This window comes from Varroa destructor, unplaced genomic scaffold, assembly GCF_002443255.2.
Source record: "Varroa destructor unplaced genomic scaffold, Vdes_3.0 BEIS01000002.1, whole genome shotgun sequence".
NCBI lineage: Eukaryota > Metazoa > Arthropoda > Arachnida > Mesostigmata > Varroidae > Varroa > Varroa destructor.
This window is the reverse complement of record NW_019211455.1, coordinates 1314584-1330853: the sequence shown is the minus strand read 5'-3', so window position 1 is coordinate 1330853 and position 16270 is coordinate 1314584. Positions and strand designations below refer to the sequence as shown.

The 16270-nt window shown below is 41.3% G+C and overlaps 1 protein-coding gene across 1 annotated transcript; it reads left to right on the top strand.

Moving 5' to 3' along the window:
* Positions 1–96: 96 nt before the first annotated feature.
* Positions 97–11349, top strand: LOC111244998 (uncharacterized). The gene is made up of 8 exons (XM_022792673.2): positions 97–499; positions 807–910; positions 2050–2347; positions 2496–2615; positions 2850–3060; positions 4673–6543; positions 7872–9812; positions 10317–11349. The coding sequence occupies exons 2-8, from the start codon at positions 863–865 to the stop codon at positions 10628–10630; spliced, it is 4803 nt and encodes a 1600-aa protein (XP_022648408.1). The 5' UTR covers positions 97–499; positions 807–862; the 3' UTR covers positions 10631–11349.
* Positions 11350–16270: the final 4921 nt, after the last annotated feature.

Sequence of the window (16270 nt, the reverse complement as noted above, 5' to 3'; positions counted from 1 at the left end):
GTGACAACTAGAATCTAGTAGACCGCTTGCGCCCGGTTGGTCATGCAAGTAGCGGCTTCGATTTATTTTGGACATGGCATTAGATAGAGACCGCGTCTCCCAGTGTTGATTGTTTCGAAGTCCTCTAGCCCCTGCTCGCCTAAATTGACGCGCTGTAGTATGTTGTCGATCCGTGATCAAGAAGCGGACAATTGTACGGAGATCAAGAAGTTGTGCTAGTGGTGAATGTTGCGTACGTCGTAGGTCTTCGTATCGAAATATTGTTGGAATGCAGAAAACATTAATTGACGACAATGAAATGAGAGCAGTATTATGTGTTCGTGATGGTCATGGTGTGTCTGTTTAGCACACTTATAAGGAAACTGTGATCGGTCCTTCTGATGATTTTCAAAGGGAACACTTTCGACGGTGATAATATAACAGTGACGAGATTAAGCAATGATCCTGACCAAAGGTCTAGCCGCGTGATTTGATATAGAAAGACCTTTTGTTTCCAAGGGTAAGGAAAAATGTATTTTGAAAGCTGCACATGTTGTTCCATTCAATGGAAACTGCAAACAATTTCAAGCAAAAACGCTTTATTGATTGTACATAGATATGTATTGTAGATATATTATAGCTCGTGCATTTTTAATATGAAGCTGCTGTAGAAACACGACTTCGATGAGCACCTATGATCACGAAAGACTGTTTCGACTTAATTAAGTTATTAGAAGAATGCAACTAATTTGGATAATTTTTTTGTACACGATTGTGCTTGCGCTGTGGTCTTCTGATACTATCTATGTGTTTTATTGCCATTTTAGAGCTGAAGCCTATAGGATCACTAATCGCCTAATCTTTACGGCGAACCCTCGCAACAATGTCCACTGATGAAGAATCAGATAGCATCGGCACCCGCCAAAGAAAGGTAAACGCGTCTTTCAATGAAATGTATGTCTAGTTTCAACGAATTGCGTGCACATCAAATATATTCCAGAATATACAAGTAATTCACTTGACTTATTTTTTCTTCATTCTTCATATTTCTTCATCACATATGTATATCTATCAAACTGCATTATACCCATATGTATATCATGCCTGATTATACAATTGTTACATAGTCAGATCCCAACAACTTGTTTCACAAATTGTGTCTCTGACAAACTTTCCGGATATTCTGTCTTGTCTTCGGTAAGACAATACGACTGCAAATACGCTGCAGAAAATTCAGTATTATCAAGAACTAAATATTAAAGTTTCATGTTTCATATGTTTATAAAATAATATTTCAAAGGAAATCAACGTAAGGATAGCTATATCTATTAAGAGTATTAATACGTAAGGCATGCCCTTTTTTTCTATTGATTAGCCGATGTCGTTCCCGCTGCGTGTGACCTCCCTGTCTCAAATTCATGCGGTTTTGTCCCGGTTTGTTAAACAAACAGTTCCAGCCATGATCTATAGTTTTATTTGTTAGCAATTTATTTATTAACTCTATTGTCAACTTTGTTGTTAGATTTATGTATTAAACAAGCGCATTGCTCAGTTACATGTATATTTGCTGGTGAATTCCTTTCTTTTTAGGAGTATATGTGGAGCATTTAATATATAATCGGATATTATAGTGAGCAAATCGGAAATCCGAATTGACCATTCGTGGTTTGTGTTAAACAAGAGAACAATCCAGATAACATTCATTAACTTTAGCATCATCAGGAATACGTTGTTTGAAACAGAGAACGCCGATGTCAACTCAGTTGTAGATATCATTAGGTTACACTATAAATATTACCACACGGTTAATGGTTTACCGAAGCAATAACAGTACATGCAATCAAGTTTTAATAATTGTAGGCTATATCAAATTTTACTAGTAAACATTCAAAGATACAATTGACATCGCACTTTCTATTAGCGCTGGAGCTCAATCTGCGAACTTGCCCATTGACTCATGTTCTATAGCCAGCTTGCAGAGGCCGATGATGCTCCCTTCTCGAATATCGTTTAATTATTCGAATTAGGCTGTACGTTAGCAAAACGTTATAAACGTCATTACATTTTCAGCGGCGTGGGGGCCCAGCCATACAGTCGGACGATGGCGAATCTAGTTCCGACGACAGTCTGATCATGCCACGAAAAAAAGGTATTCGACGAGTACTAAGCAGCAGTAGCAGTGCATCAAGTTCGGATCACTCCGATTCTGGTAGCGAAGTCGAAGCAGGAAGCAGCAGGCGACGTCGTCTCGCTAAAGACAAAGCTGTCGTCGAAAGTAGTGACGCCGAAAGCGATTCTAGTTCGATTGGAGGGGCTGGTAATGCATGCCCCATCTGTCTTGGTAAATTGGATGGTGCGGCCTTACAGGGTAAGCTGGATCACGTGTTGTCTCTCTAACTAGTTTTGCAATGGTATCATAAGTAATAACAGCAGTAACCCATACCAGTAAGGAAACTATTATAGATATGTTAAGCAAAAAATGCAGTTTATCATCGATGTCTTCTTATCTGTTTTAGGTCGGCCAGACGGATGTGAACATATTTTTTGTTTTGAATGTATCGTTGCCTGGAGCCGTAACAATTCTACTTGCCCTCTCTGCCGAACTGCTTTTCGGAACATAAAAATTCTTCTACAAGGTAGATTTATCCACTGCCCTTTGTAGATTTGTTGTGGTAATACTCCAATGAGTTTACGAATGTGCCCTTTAGTGTCGCAAAATTTTAAATGTTTGCATGTTGGCTAATGGCCGAGAACAATTGTCAAATCATATAGATACCTTATATGGATTAAAATATTGAGGTTCGGGTCAGTTGCTAATTATTTCCCCGACTTTCCACTCTTGATTAAACAACGATGCATGCCTGTTTCAGGATCGATCCTTGAAGAGGTGCCAGTAAAACAGATCACACCTGAAGAGCTTGACTTAAATGCCTACGTGAACGACATCGTATGTGTCGTGTGTGGTAGTTCTGACAGAGAGGATACCCTACTTTTGTGTGACGAATGCGACGATGCTTATCACTGCGCATGTCTTAGCCCACCATTGGCATCTGTCCCTCCGGGACAGTGGTTTTGCCCCAGGTATACTTTCTATGGTTTATGTATATTAAACTGAATTTAACAGAGAAAAACTAGTAGTGCCGTTTATAGTTTCCTTTATATTCATGACAGACTATAGAGAGGCTATAGTACTCGATGTTCTTAACGAAACTAAGACTAAGGCTTTACTGTTTGCTTCAGTTAGTCCAAATCTTTACCTTGTCAACGTCAGAACAGACTTGCTTCGATTAGCAAAGGGGATTTGCAATACAATGCTTTATTTATAATCAACACCTCAGCAATTTTATGTGAAATTGCTTTTATTTAAGCCTTATTGATCCAAATTATTGTTTTATAGCGTCTTGTCTAACTAAGGATGTGCATGCTTCTGACAGAAAAAGATTTGTTTCGGGACGATGTAATGTACCTGGCAATACCACTACCAAACCAAATTTTGCTGATTCTTTCTCTACAACTGACTGTGATGCCTAGAAGAGGCCTTATGACCTAGAATTGAAGTGCTAATTAATATATTTAATGACCAAGCTAACAATCTTCGCAATAGGGTGATTGCACGCCATAAATAGCGCGTGTATAATATATTCACATTTTATTGAAAATGTAAAATACCGTTTTAAAAAACGAGGCCTATAAAAATGAGTTTATACACATTATATACATCCAAAGCTTTGAGGGCATATAGACGTTACACTTAACGCTCAGAATACTAGCCGTTTACACAAACTTTAAAGGTTCTAATGCAAAGGTAAGCTGCGAACCAAGCTATCAAAAAGTTGTCTGTTTCACAGTGCGGAAGAAGGGCCAAAAGCTTCGAGGTTAGTCTGCTGTGTGTGACTTGTTTTTAAGCAAGTTTGAAATCGAACTATATAGCACCAAGATTTGTTGCGTCTGGTTGCTCCGTTGAACTGAATGTCCAGTAGCTAAAATGTTCCGTATCCTGGTTTGTTGATAAATTGGGCGTCTAATATCAGTTTCTATGCATTAGTATCTTGATATATGACTTGAACTAAGATACTTTGCTGGATTTTATACACTACAGGAGTTAGCAGTGCAGATTACTTATTGGAGGGATCTGCCTTTAAACCCGTTCCGTAGATAGGGCTAAAGATAGCTATTCTAAGGATTTCTAGCATATCATCCTCATTTTTCTGCGAAAAATTCGTGATAATGAATCCACATTGACAACTTAAAGTTCATTACAGTTATTATAGCCGACAGTCTTTTTGACGTTTCGCTTGTTCGACTGTAGCTCCTGCAAATGCTGCCAAATGCTTAATGCATAGACACCGACATCGTGAACAGCATTCTCGAAAGGTGTTTTTAGGGTGGCAGGTTCACTTCTCTAGATTTATTGTCGAAATTGATTAAGTGCGGGATACGTCTCTTCAAAGGTATCCTTCAGGATTTCGACTTCATCATTAAAACCTACAAAATGCTTTGTGACCTTAAATCAGAGTATTAAGTTCATTTCTGATAACCAAAATATCCTTGTAGCGGCGGGGTCGTACCATCGTTGTAGTGCCAACGAGGTGTACAAATAATTTATTTACCTGGCCTGTTCATTTCCAGCTGCGATCTAAAAATAATCATTTGAATAACAGAACATCATATTTGTTTTCCTTTATCCGTATAGGTGCGTACCGGGCGAGATAGATGATGACGAAAACGAGTCGCTGCTAGGAGACGGTGACGAAAGTTTTGGTATATTCGTTCCACGTACACGAGCTACGGAGAGGGTTCGAAGAGCAGTACAGTCGACGCGTCGAGGGGCCAGTGGCGGGGCTCCCGGAACAAGTAGTCAGTCTCAACGCGCTGGAGGATCTTCCGGGCGGCGAAGGGCGCTTACAAGCATGACAGCAGGAACGGCATCCTCAAAATCCTCAACTCAAAAAAAAAAAATTTCTATTACACGAAAAAAAAGCACAAAGAAACGAAAAAGTATGACAACCGTTAAACGCCGAAAAACTACTCGCCGAAAAACTAGCCGACGAAAAGGCGGACGACGAAAAACCATTGTCCGAAAGGCGTACACGTCATCCCTTGACCATCAGTGCCGTATCGCGCGATCGCTTGGTTTATCCGACCGTGTCCTAAACAAGCTTAATCGAAACAGTTTCGGCTTCAGTGCGTTGAGTATAGACGAGCCGTCGACGAGTCGTGGGACGGTGGCATTCGAGTCTATAAAAGTTAGCCGAGGAGGTATCAGTGGACTGGTCCCGGACCTACACGTTTTTGGAAGTCGGAACAACTATGAGCCTGGTGGTAGTGACAGCGAAGACTATCTTCCTACCAGCCGGTCTCGACAACTTGAGCAAGAACTTCGTCCTCCGTCACCACCACCACCTGCTGGCGGAGATCTTCTTAGTGGGCTGCTAGAAAAGCAATCAGTCTTGCTAAGTAGAAAGTCCGAGCTTAAGCGAGACCCATCAGGAAAAGTGGTTTTAGTAAACGAGTCCGTCACATCAACTGCCAAAGCCCGCGCATCAAAGATATTCACGCCATCGTCATCCTCGTCATTTACGAGGCGAAGCTCATTTGATAGCTCGCCTCCCACGAAACTACCGGCTGTTCCTATTGTCTCAGAAACAAGGCCAGCAGTGAATAGCGACGGAGTGGATATGCATTATAAGCCGTCACGAGTATCCAGGGTAGACATGAATATTATTTCTAAATATGACAACACTATAGAAGATGTACTTACTAACGTTATGTCAACATCATGTGAAGTTGATTCGCCGAGACGGCCAAGGCTGTCTAAGCAGGACTCGCAGCAGTCAGTGGGAACCAGTACACAACAAGCCTCAGCCCTTTGCCTCGAACGATTGCGGAATATCGCTGATGCAGTTACATCAGATATAACCGCTGATACGGGAACGGCTGATACGAGCTCAACTAAGCAACAGCTAGATAGCCAGGCTAGCTTGTATATCAAGCAAGAGATACCCTCATCCCCTTTGCAAATTAAGCAAGAACCCGACGATGAGCAAGCGTACCAGTGTATTAAGATCAAAGTTGAGGCGTCCGTGCTAGACGGCCCGGAACACTTACGACGAACAGTCGTTGTAGGTAATGATTTAAATGCGTCAGATACTAAGGCAGTAAAATCAGAACCACCGCCTTACGCCGAAGCGGAGCAAAACGTTGTCAGGAAGAAGGCAGTTCAGGCATCACACGGTTGGATTAATTCGCTCCGACTGACAACACCCACTGTGATAAATTCACTGAGTGCGTTCAGCGAGCTCGACGATGACCAGTCAGGTCTTTCAGTAGCGCCAGCTCTATCGTTTCACCCACGGCTATCTATCAAAGAAGAGCCTAGAGAGGTACCGTGTTATTTCGACTTATGCCGAGTAAAGACCGAACCCGTGAACTTTGATGAGGCTGCACCGCAACCTATGCTTTTAACGGAGAAACCTAACAGATATATAAATTCAGCCGGCGAAGGTGGGGATCCAGAAGCGAGCTCATCAAAGATCAAGACGGAGCGCCATGAGGGCGAAAGAAGTAAGATTTTTTACTTTACCATATTTTCTCTTTCCATAATCCTAAAATATGTATGTACTATGCAATAAGGGCAAACACTTGGGCGGAAAACGTACTTCACGAAATTGACTAGGTCAGCTTGAATCGATTCTCTCCTGATTTTTGATGCAGAAAGTTGTATTACTTTCTTGTCGGCTTGCTATCATGTTCCTTATGAAAGAAAGGACTAAGCAAAGCGAACTGTAACGTTGTACTGATTCTCTAGAATTGTTTTGTTGGGTCACGATTTTAATATTAGCTACGATCTCCGGACCTGCTTGGGCATCCCGCTTGGGCCCCTACCGATTTCTACAATGGCTTAGTAAAGGCTGCGAAGGCGTTCCTCCATACCTCTAATTTCATTTGATTTGGCCGACAAGCGTTTATTAGCACGCGCGATCTCACATATGCTCACCATCGGTAGGTGTTGGCTGCTCTGTGACTACTTATATTACTGTATTGCATGACACATTTGCCTTTCATTTTTCCTACAGACTACTGGGACAGATTACTGATGAAATTTTTTGGTTGGTTGTAAATATTTTCATCGTCTTTCGCGTGCAATCGCGTCCACTTTGCCTAAAAGGTTCATGGTGGCATTATTTCGATATTGACTTATTTCGATAATGCAAAATACATGCTTAGAGATAGAATGAGTGTGGTTAATATACGCGATCGGTGCGATATGAAGCAGATATACTGGACATGGGATTATTAAGCTTCAGTTAAGAGCAGGAACTCAATTGGTTCATACTGTCACATTTCAATTCCTAACGTTATGACATGTAGTGAATACTTTTGCTACTCTAGCTATTAAGAAATGCATTTGGCTATAAGTATTTCATAGGAGTAGTGTGAGAATCTCAACGCATGGCTTAAGCGAAATGCGTATATTTTTCTGTAATGTCTGAATTTTGAAATGTCGATAAAGCTCAGAGAAAACCAGCTGCTGAATTGTGGGTCGCAAGATTCATATTTTTTATACAACAAGAAAATAGGTTATATTTGCGATAGACGCCAAGAAATAGATCGTTGATTCAGTCTTACCGATGACTTAGCAGAAACCGGAGGTCGTTTGTTATTTAGGGATGAATCAATGTGAACGATCATTACAATGGGTCAAATCTCCTTACATATACTTTCAATCTGCTAAAAACGATTTGGGTACAAGGATGTTTACTTAGAGCGTTTTTGAGTTTAGCGATACGCACACAAGCAACTGAGAGAATCGAACAACAGGATAATTACATTTCGGTTTGTTGCTTTAAGAAAAAAACAGGTCATGTATTGTAACATCCTTATCTTTTCAGCTTTTAAAGAAGCATATACGAGAAATGGGGCGAGATCATATGACGGTAAGAGGTCCACAACAACAGATAGGAGAAAAGGGTCACAAATTACGCAAAAGGAACGGGAGTCAGAAAGAAGCATGGGGGGTGGGTATTCAAGACGGTCGCGTAGCAGAAGTTTTAACCGAACGATGAAAAGAGAGCGTCGATCCGTCGACGGTAGTCCTCAAAGAATTAAGAAAGAGAGAAAATCGAAAGAACGAAGCCCTTCTAATAGTCTAAAACGAATTAAGACGGAGAGTGGATTAAACCGCGAACGATATATATCGAGAAGTCCAAAAATTAAAGAGGAGCGGCCATCTAGCGAGCGAAGTTTGCCACGAAGTCCGCGAATAAAGCAAGAACGAATTTCTCGAGAAAGCAGCCCACAAATACAGTGTTTCTCAAGGAAAAAAAGCGTTTCCAGAAGCCCGACGCAAATCGAGAGAGAACCTCGGCCTGCCGAGCGAAGTCTCCCGCGAGATTCGTATCGCCGCAGCAGAAGTCGAAGCCGTGAAGTTTCTCGGCAAATTCGGTCGCGAAGTAGAAGCCGCGGTAGAGACAGAGCAGAACGTTCAGTCAAACCTGCCAGAGACTGGGATAGGGAATCGGGAAAATCCAGAAAATTTCAAGACGGGAGTTCAAGGGAAAATGACTACAACAGAAAAAAAAGCCGCAGCAGAAGTCGAAGCCGCGCAAGAGAATCGCGTCGAGCAGAAAAGGAGTCTACAAGTAAGCGAAAGAATCCGAGGCGAAGGAGGGATGCCAGCGCTGAAGAACGGCAGAAGAGCGACAGCCCTGATAATAGACGAAAAAGAAGGAGTCCTAGTGTTGAGGAAAATCGACGAAGGAGAAGCACGAGCGTAAAGAACAAACGGCGGAAAGGAAGTCCTAATGTTGATGGGCGAAAACAAAAAAGAAGTCCGAGCTCGGAACGGACCAGAAGAAGAAAGGAAAACCCAGGTTTTGAACGTAGACAGCGCAGCAGAACGAGTCCTAGCGGTGAAGGCGGAAGACGCAAAAGGAGCTCAAGTGTCGAAAACGATCGGAGGCGAAGGAGAAGTGCGAGCACCGATGACCGAGGGAGAAAGCGGAGTCCCAGTTTCGAAGATGGTAGGCGGTGGAAAAAGAGCCCAAGGAAAATGGAAGGCGCGGGGCAGAAGAGAAGTCCAAGTGTTAAACGGAGACGACGAAGGGAAAGCGCCAGCAGCGAGGACAGAATGAGAAACCAAAGTTCGAGCGCTGAGGAGGACAGTCGTCGAAGAGCAAGTCGCTCCCCGACGAAGTTGACGAAACGACATATTCGTATCGAAAAGGAAAAATGCAGAGATCAATATGACTCACTGGAGCTGCCTAGGGTTGCTGCTCCGAAAATCGAGTTGGACCATCTCAAGGTTGAAACACATGACTTACAAGATGAGGATCGCCCCTCGTCGTCCTCATTTGAAGAAGTGAGAGACCGTGATCAAGTCAATGAGATTAAGATGGAGCCAGAGTCTGTTAAGAGCGAGTATAGCACTTGCCGCTCTTCAGGCAAGCACTCTTTGAGCGAGGCAGAATCAATACCAGATTCACAGCTTCTCGTCGGCATTCGTCCAAAAGCTGACGAATCGCTAGATTTCGCCGCAACTGACACTTCTGAACAGTTGCTCCCCTCAAGTAATATGATGTCAACATTTAATGTGGCCCTGCAGAGTGGGCATTCCGTTCTGTTGGTACCAGGTCCAATCGCTGGCACGTACGTGCTACCTGGCGCCGAAACAGAGATTCAGTCACCACAGCCTGCTAGCAGCACAACGCCTTCTCACCATGCTGAAGGATATAGCAGTGGAGTTGACTCAGATGACAACAACCTCGATGGATTGGAGTTAGTCACATCCACACCGGGAACTGATGCTCCTCTTAACAACAACACACACTGCAGTAAGTGATCTATTATTGATAAGAGCATCTTGTTTGTACATCTGGATGACATGGCATAGAACATGCAAAAAAAACGGTGAAATCTTCGAGATTAGACTATCTTATATATACTTATGGTTAACAGTCTTTTTAGTTTTAATAACCAACTATGTTGCATTTGCGCGAATTTCACTATTAGCGTGAACGGCTCAAAATTTAGGCAACCTCCGTTTTCCTTCTCCGGTGTTTTAATTTTAAACACACTATAACATAGCATCGCTTAGTATAATGTCGGCAATGAAAACACGAGAGCATTAACTGACTTTTTCCCCAAAATAGCATTTTCACAGTTCAAGCTAATTAGTAAAAACGATTTAGAAAGACTTGGATTGCAACAGGCTACTGACATAGTTGCCTTTGCATATCATATCATGCACTAATATACAGAGGGAGTATATGTTGTTGCCTGCAAATACAACAGTAGATTAAAATTTTTTTTTTTCAACTGTCATTTTCTATTTTCAGTTGATTCAAAACCAGCTCCGGATCCAAAAACCAATAAAAAGCTCCCGAAATTTTTCGTCGAAAATGCCAAATTTCAAGATGTTGTGGTGAAAGAGGTGGGAGGTTATCTCAAGAAATTTTACAAGAAACATCAGATTTCTAAGGAAGACTATAAAGAAATTTTCAAGAAGGTTATGAAGAAAATCTGCAAGAGTTCGCCTGAGCCAAAGAGGCTTGTATGCGTTCGGTCCATACGAAGGTTATGCGATTTTTACGTACAAAAGGCTCGTCTCCAAATTAAAAAAGACTGCATGTTCTCCGATGACATGGACTGAATGGCTCGGTTAGCCATAAACATTTTGTATGATGGTTGTCGTGTGTTACAGAAGTACGTTCCACTTATTTTTCCCTTCTCAGCATCCGTGCATACATCGGTTAAGGTCGAACTTAATGACCGGAAAGAGCCGGCAAAATTATCTATGGCATTTCAATGATGTTGAGAAGAACGTGCATTAGTGAAAACAGGCAAATTGGCCCACTTAAGATAGATTGGGTGAGCGAGCAAAGGGGGCGAAGAGTTCATCTCTACTGCGTAGACGGTACAACGGCTTGTTTGTTTGTGCTCGAGGCTAAAGACTCTTTTCTCGAAATTACAAAAGGCTGATTCACACATAGCCCACAATTCGAGATTAAAATATGAGATAAAAATTTTGGCCGGTTTTAGAATGTCTCGTTTTAACAGCATAAAGAGTGCTTTTACTAGATTCCACATGTTAGTATGCAAAGTGCTACCTACAGTGACACGTCGCTGTCCGCACAATAAAAGCCGTTAATCTTCTACCTAGTTAAATCGACGTTTATAGTGACATATCTATATGGTTTGAAAGTGGGCATTTTTTGTAACCATGTACAAATGTATATTTTATTAAATACGAGAAATTTACACCACCACTATATGCATGAGACGGTTTTGCATACCTATGTAATATGCGTGATCAAATAAAAACAAGTGAAGATTTCGGTAATAATAAGCTGGAATGTGATAGAAGTCATATATCTGCCTTCTGAGTAACTCTTTTAGGTAAAGGATTATCCGTTTCTGTTCGTACCCGTTTTGTATTCTGAATTTAGGTACAGGTAAATATTATGCAGCTTAATTCATAGTACAAATAAAAGATGATTATAAAGTAACACATAATATTTTTAGTTTTTTTTTAAGCACTCAAGCATTTTTCAAGTATAATAGGCATTAGAGAAAGTGGTGCTTTGAAAACCAGTTTCGAACACATTGCGTGTAAGGAGTACAACGGTGTTTACTTATGTCAAACGTATTTTGTGTGAAAAGTGCTAATAATTTTACAAATTGGAGTTTCCACTTGTGATCGATCCTGGGAGTTCTTGCTATCTATAAGACAATACCGTCGTGATAGCGTGTCATATGCCTAACTCGAGCTATTTCAACTAAGTATATTAGAAAACCATTTTCCTAGCGAGTCAGTTAAACGTTGTACAGGTTCACACATCTTATTATCGCAGAAATTACTCTGCTTTACGACTGATTACTTCAGAATGCATGGTCACCCTACACATTTTAGCTCCACAAAATTTCACTAAGCGTTTGTTTTTAATGACATGTTCACAAAACGCAAAATCTCGTACTCCAAAAAATATCGTATTTTTGGGCAGCTTGAGTAACCATTTCATCCATGCCCACAAAGTCATAGCCTTGAAGAGATCTAAACTACTTCGTTGCTAAGCAAGTACTACCACCAAACCAGTTTAGCCAGCATTAGCTTGCCTGAATGTAAAGTGGCATTGGAGTAGAGTTTATCGAATGGGAATAACAAAAGCTAGGTAATGCTTTTACATTTCAAAAAGATTTTACCTTTCCTCGGCAATGTTGTGGACCTTGCTGAAATTCACTTTACACACCGTGCTTCTGATTGGTTTTCGTTGGTCCAGATGTGACCGCGTGATTTATGGAGGTGGCTGTAATTAGGGAGACATACATATATATATGCGATATTGAACTGCTTGCACATCTGCTACGAACGGTAGGCGCTGGTAGATGTGTTGCGCGACTATACACCATTACCGGCAAAGTATTACGGAATAGACGGAGTCAAGCGTTTGGGGCCCCGCAGTTAGAAAACGTGTGGCGTTCTTTGAAATAATTTTTTTTTTATTATTTTTAGACATATCTAGAAAAAAAGCATTACTAAGTATTTGGATATTGCTTGAATAAAAATAACGCCCTGTTGTCGAATCGATAAGCACAATACAACGTGGTTTTAGATTATGAACGGCTTTAGGGTCAGACAGTATAATGTTTATCCACGACGGGTTTTAAAGCACAATTACGTTGGTGGATTATTCATTATTTCATAGATAAACGTATGTAACATCCTAAGCGATTTACGGTATGAATAAGCTAAAAAGCAGCAAGAATCGAAGCACGTTTGTCAATTATTACGGTCCGCTCTGTGCTAATAGCTAGTCACTATCGAGTTGTTAGTCTTGGCCTTCATCCTTTACACGATATAATATTGCATGATACATAACCATACCATAGATTACATCATTGCCGTTCACATAAATGTACGTCTTTGACAGCTCATATACTGATTTACTGAAGCTTTAGATTATTTGCATTAACTTCACTTAATCCCTGGCACGGTGACCAGCACCAGCCCTGCGCGTTCATTCATCTAACGAACGTTTTCTTGTGAAAGCTTATATGTACATCCAACGACTTCCAGCTGCTGGCGCCGCCTTGACCCACTAAACCTCTATCGGTCAAGGTCTTGCTTCTCCGCTTAACGCTGTTTATATAAAGTCGAGGTAGCCACTCACTTTATCCGCTGATATATATAAACTTTTCCATAATTTGCCCCGTTATACAACGTAGTGCAGCAACTGTTGTGGCTTCGCTCATACTCGTGAGTGGATGAGCGGCAAAGAAATACTCGTCCTTAACCTAGCTGAGACGTTGGTCAATCCCATGCTGTTTAAGACGAACGTATGTTCGGCTAAGAGTGCTCCCCAGTTGCACGTCTTTCGGAGAGTATTTTAGGTTATACATAGAGTGAACTGAGTTGAATTTTGCTGGATTACGCTTGACTGCTCCGCCGGCGGTAACATTCAATCAGGGCATACTTCAGAGTACAGCGTGCGGCAATGGCCCACGGCTGATGAACTGTTAACGAAGACTAACATCTATAAAAGGACACCAGGTCGTAGTTGGCTTCCTTGATAGCCTGCACTCGTTAAAGCCGTTGGTATGGATAGACATTCAGAAACAATAACACAGCCACCATGAGAGGGGTTATAGAGGTGTATACTTAAGTCGTCCCCGATAGTTCGATTCTTCGGAGCACTACCAACGGCAAGAACAGGCGGTGAGAGTGTTTCCTATTTTTGATTATAGTCATCGACCAGTCGTCGACGGATGCTCAATTGTGCGCGAGATCTGTCAATCTATTTCTAGAAATAACGGGTTCACAGGAACAGGCCACAGTTGTGGTGTCTAATGAGCGCGAAGTAAAGCGACTGCCTTGCACGCGAACGTGGCGAGTGAACGTAAGGGGATGAGGGACACCGATAGTCCTAGTGGAGGGTGTCAGTGTACAACAGCGCCTCCCAATCTTCCCGCTCGCTGATGGTCTGTCTGTAGACCTGTGGGTATTGCTATGATTTTGGCTGGCATCCATTTAGTTCGACAATAGGAAACGGATAGATGACACTGTCCGGGGGGCGGCAGCCGGCCGAAATCTCGTGTTTTGCAAAGCGATCGTGAATGATTAAACCGTTGTAGAACACAATAAACGCTCTACACTAGATATATCTGTCAACTTATTTCTATTTACATTTCGTGTGTATGTGCGTTAGTGTGTATGAGGTATGTACTGTCTGTTTGTTGAGAGCTGACGGGAAGGACAATTACAACGAGTAATACGAGGGTGCAGACTCAGTCCAAAAACTAGAAGAAATTATGCTGAAAATAGAATAGAAATTTAAGCCTAACACAATTGACAAAAATAAGTACAAATGAAAATAAATGAAGTGATGGTTTTGTATGGTAAGGGGTGCCTGTGCGACGATACAAAACACATCTTCATAAATTAAACGATAGCACATGGTTGTAGACCGTCGTGGATACCGTACTTAAAAGGAGTTTGTCCAGTGTTATGTTTAGCTTGAAAGCTAAGTTAAGGCAAAATTCGCAGAAACGGCTTGTCTAATGATGTGTAAAAGTGAGGTCATGAGCATTTTGAGTAGACTGTAGAAGAAACTGCATAAAGGAAATTCTATTTATCGTAAATTAAATTATAGCTATATAAAATTAAATATGTAGAACACTGCAAATATACTTGTTTCAAAAGAGCGTTATTAGCTAGAACTACAGCATGCTTGTTCGTCGATGCAAATAACTATTCAAATGAAGGTACAAACACTTGTCAAACTAATGTAGTATTTTGACTACTTAAACGGTATAGTTTTTATACACTGATATTCATTCAATAAATTGAAAAACGCTCAAGGGCTATCTCAAGCATTCCGCAGCATGCGTTTTCTTTGCCTTTTTTATAGAAGTCCTTTTTCGAATCTTTCTTCATATAATGTCCTGAAGGTCATGACAAAACATATGCTTAGACAACGGTGGACTTTCTGAACCAGTCACTTACCACTGCCTAAAAAGGTTTGCTGAACTAGAGGACGAGCCGCATGCTAGGTCAATCAAAGGTAGCTGAACTGAGTCTTCTAATCTGTTCACAAAACACTAAGCATTGGCCAAATATTCGTAGTTGAACCAATGATATCGATTGGCACATAGTCTTCCATCTTAGGTTTTTGAGGGGGAACTTTTTTTGGAGGAGTTTGGGAGGGGGGAGATGGTCAGGGCACGATTGTGCAGCTATGCCAAAAAACAAGTGTCTTCGCGCGGGCCTGGATTAAAAATTTGCTCGTCAAACGCATCTATAACCAGCAAAGGAGTTACTGCCAAAAGCAAGATCGTTCAGCTCAAGAAAAATGAAACAAGACTAAAACTATTATAAGACCCTCTATCGATGAAGAGGGATAACATTGTAGAAAATCGGCGAAGTCCCTATTATGCAAGGAAAAATGGTTTTTCAGATTCCAAATAAATACAGCTTATAATACAACGTTGGGAATAGACTATTTTATTTGGCAGAACAACGATACATCTTAGAGATTACAAACCACGCATCTTTCTTTCCCTCTCAATTGGATTATTCGGGACTTTTTTCGCGGACAAGAGGAAATATATATAAATATATATATCAATGTTGTGCAGGTTTGTTTAACTATGGAAGCGAGTATCACTAATACGCTGAGTCGATATTTGTTTAAAGGATCCCGCGGAAGTTATCATGAAACTTGCCCCAACCTATGGCGCCCCAGGAGATTTCGCCACGGTCATTGCCCAAGGTCAGAAGGTATATGCTGTATGTATAAGCTAATAATGAACGCTGCGGCGGTAACTTCGACAATTTGTTGCGACTCAGCCTGAAACCCGTTAAGCGCACGAGCTATTGGTTCGTAAATTGTTTCGCATCCTCCGATAGAACGCCTTCGACGACCGGTTCGATGTAGGTTATGCACTTTGCCCCGTGCCCTCTAAATCAACGGAGAGTTAGAAAAAGAAAATTAGCTAGTGAGTTTTATATAAGTCAAGTAAAGAAGCTTGGTAACATACAGAAACGATGTGATGGTTCAAATAGATATGGGAAATTAAGCAGAATGGGTACAAATTCCCTTTATCATAAGTGGGGTCACACTTGCACTCCTCAGGGACGGCTTGGGATTTTTTCTAACGTATTGACTGATTAACGAATTGGCCACAATTTCAGCTTGTATCCGTATTGGAGAATATTTATTACTAATTGAACATAAGCAGTTAACATCAAGGCTGATAAAAAAAGATAGCTTTAAGCATATGCTATATCACTTCC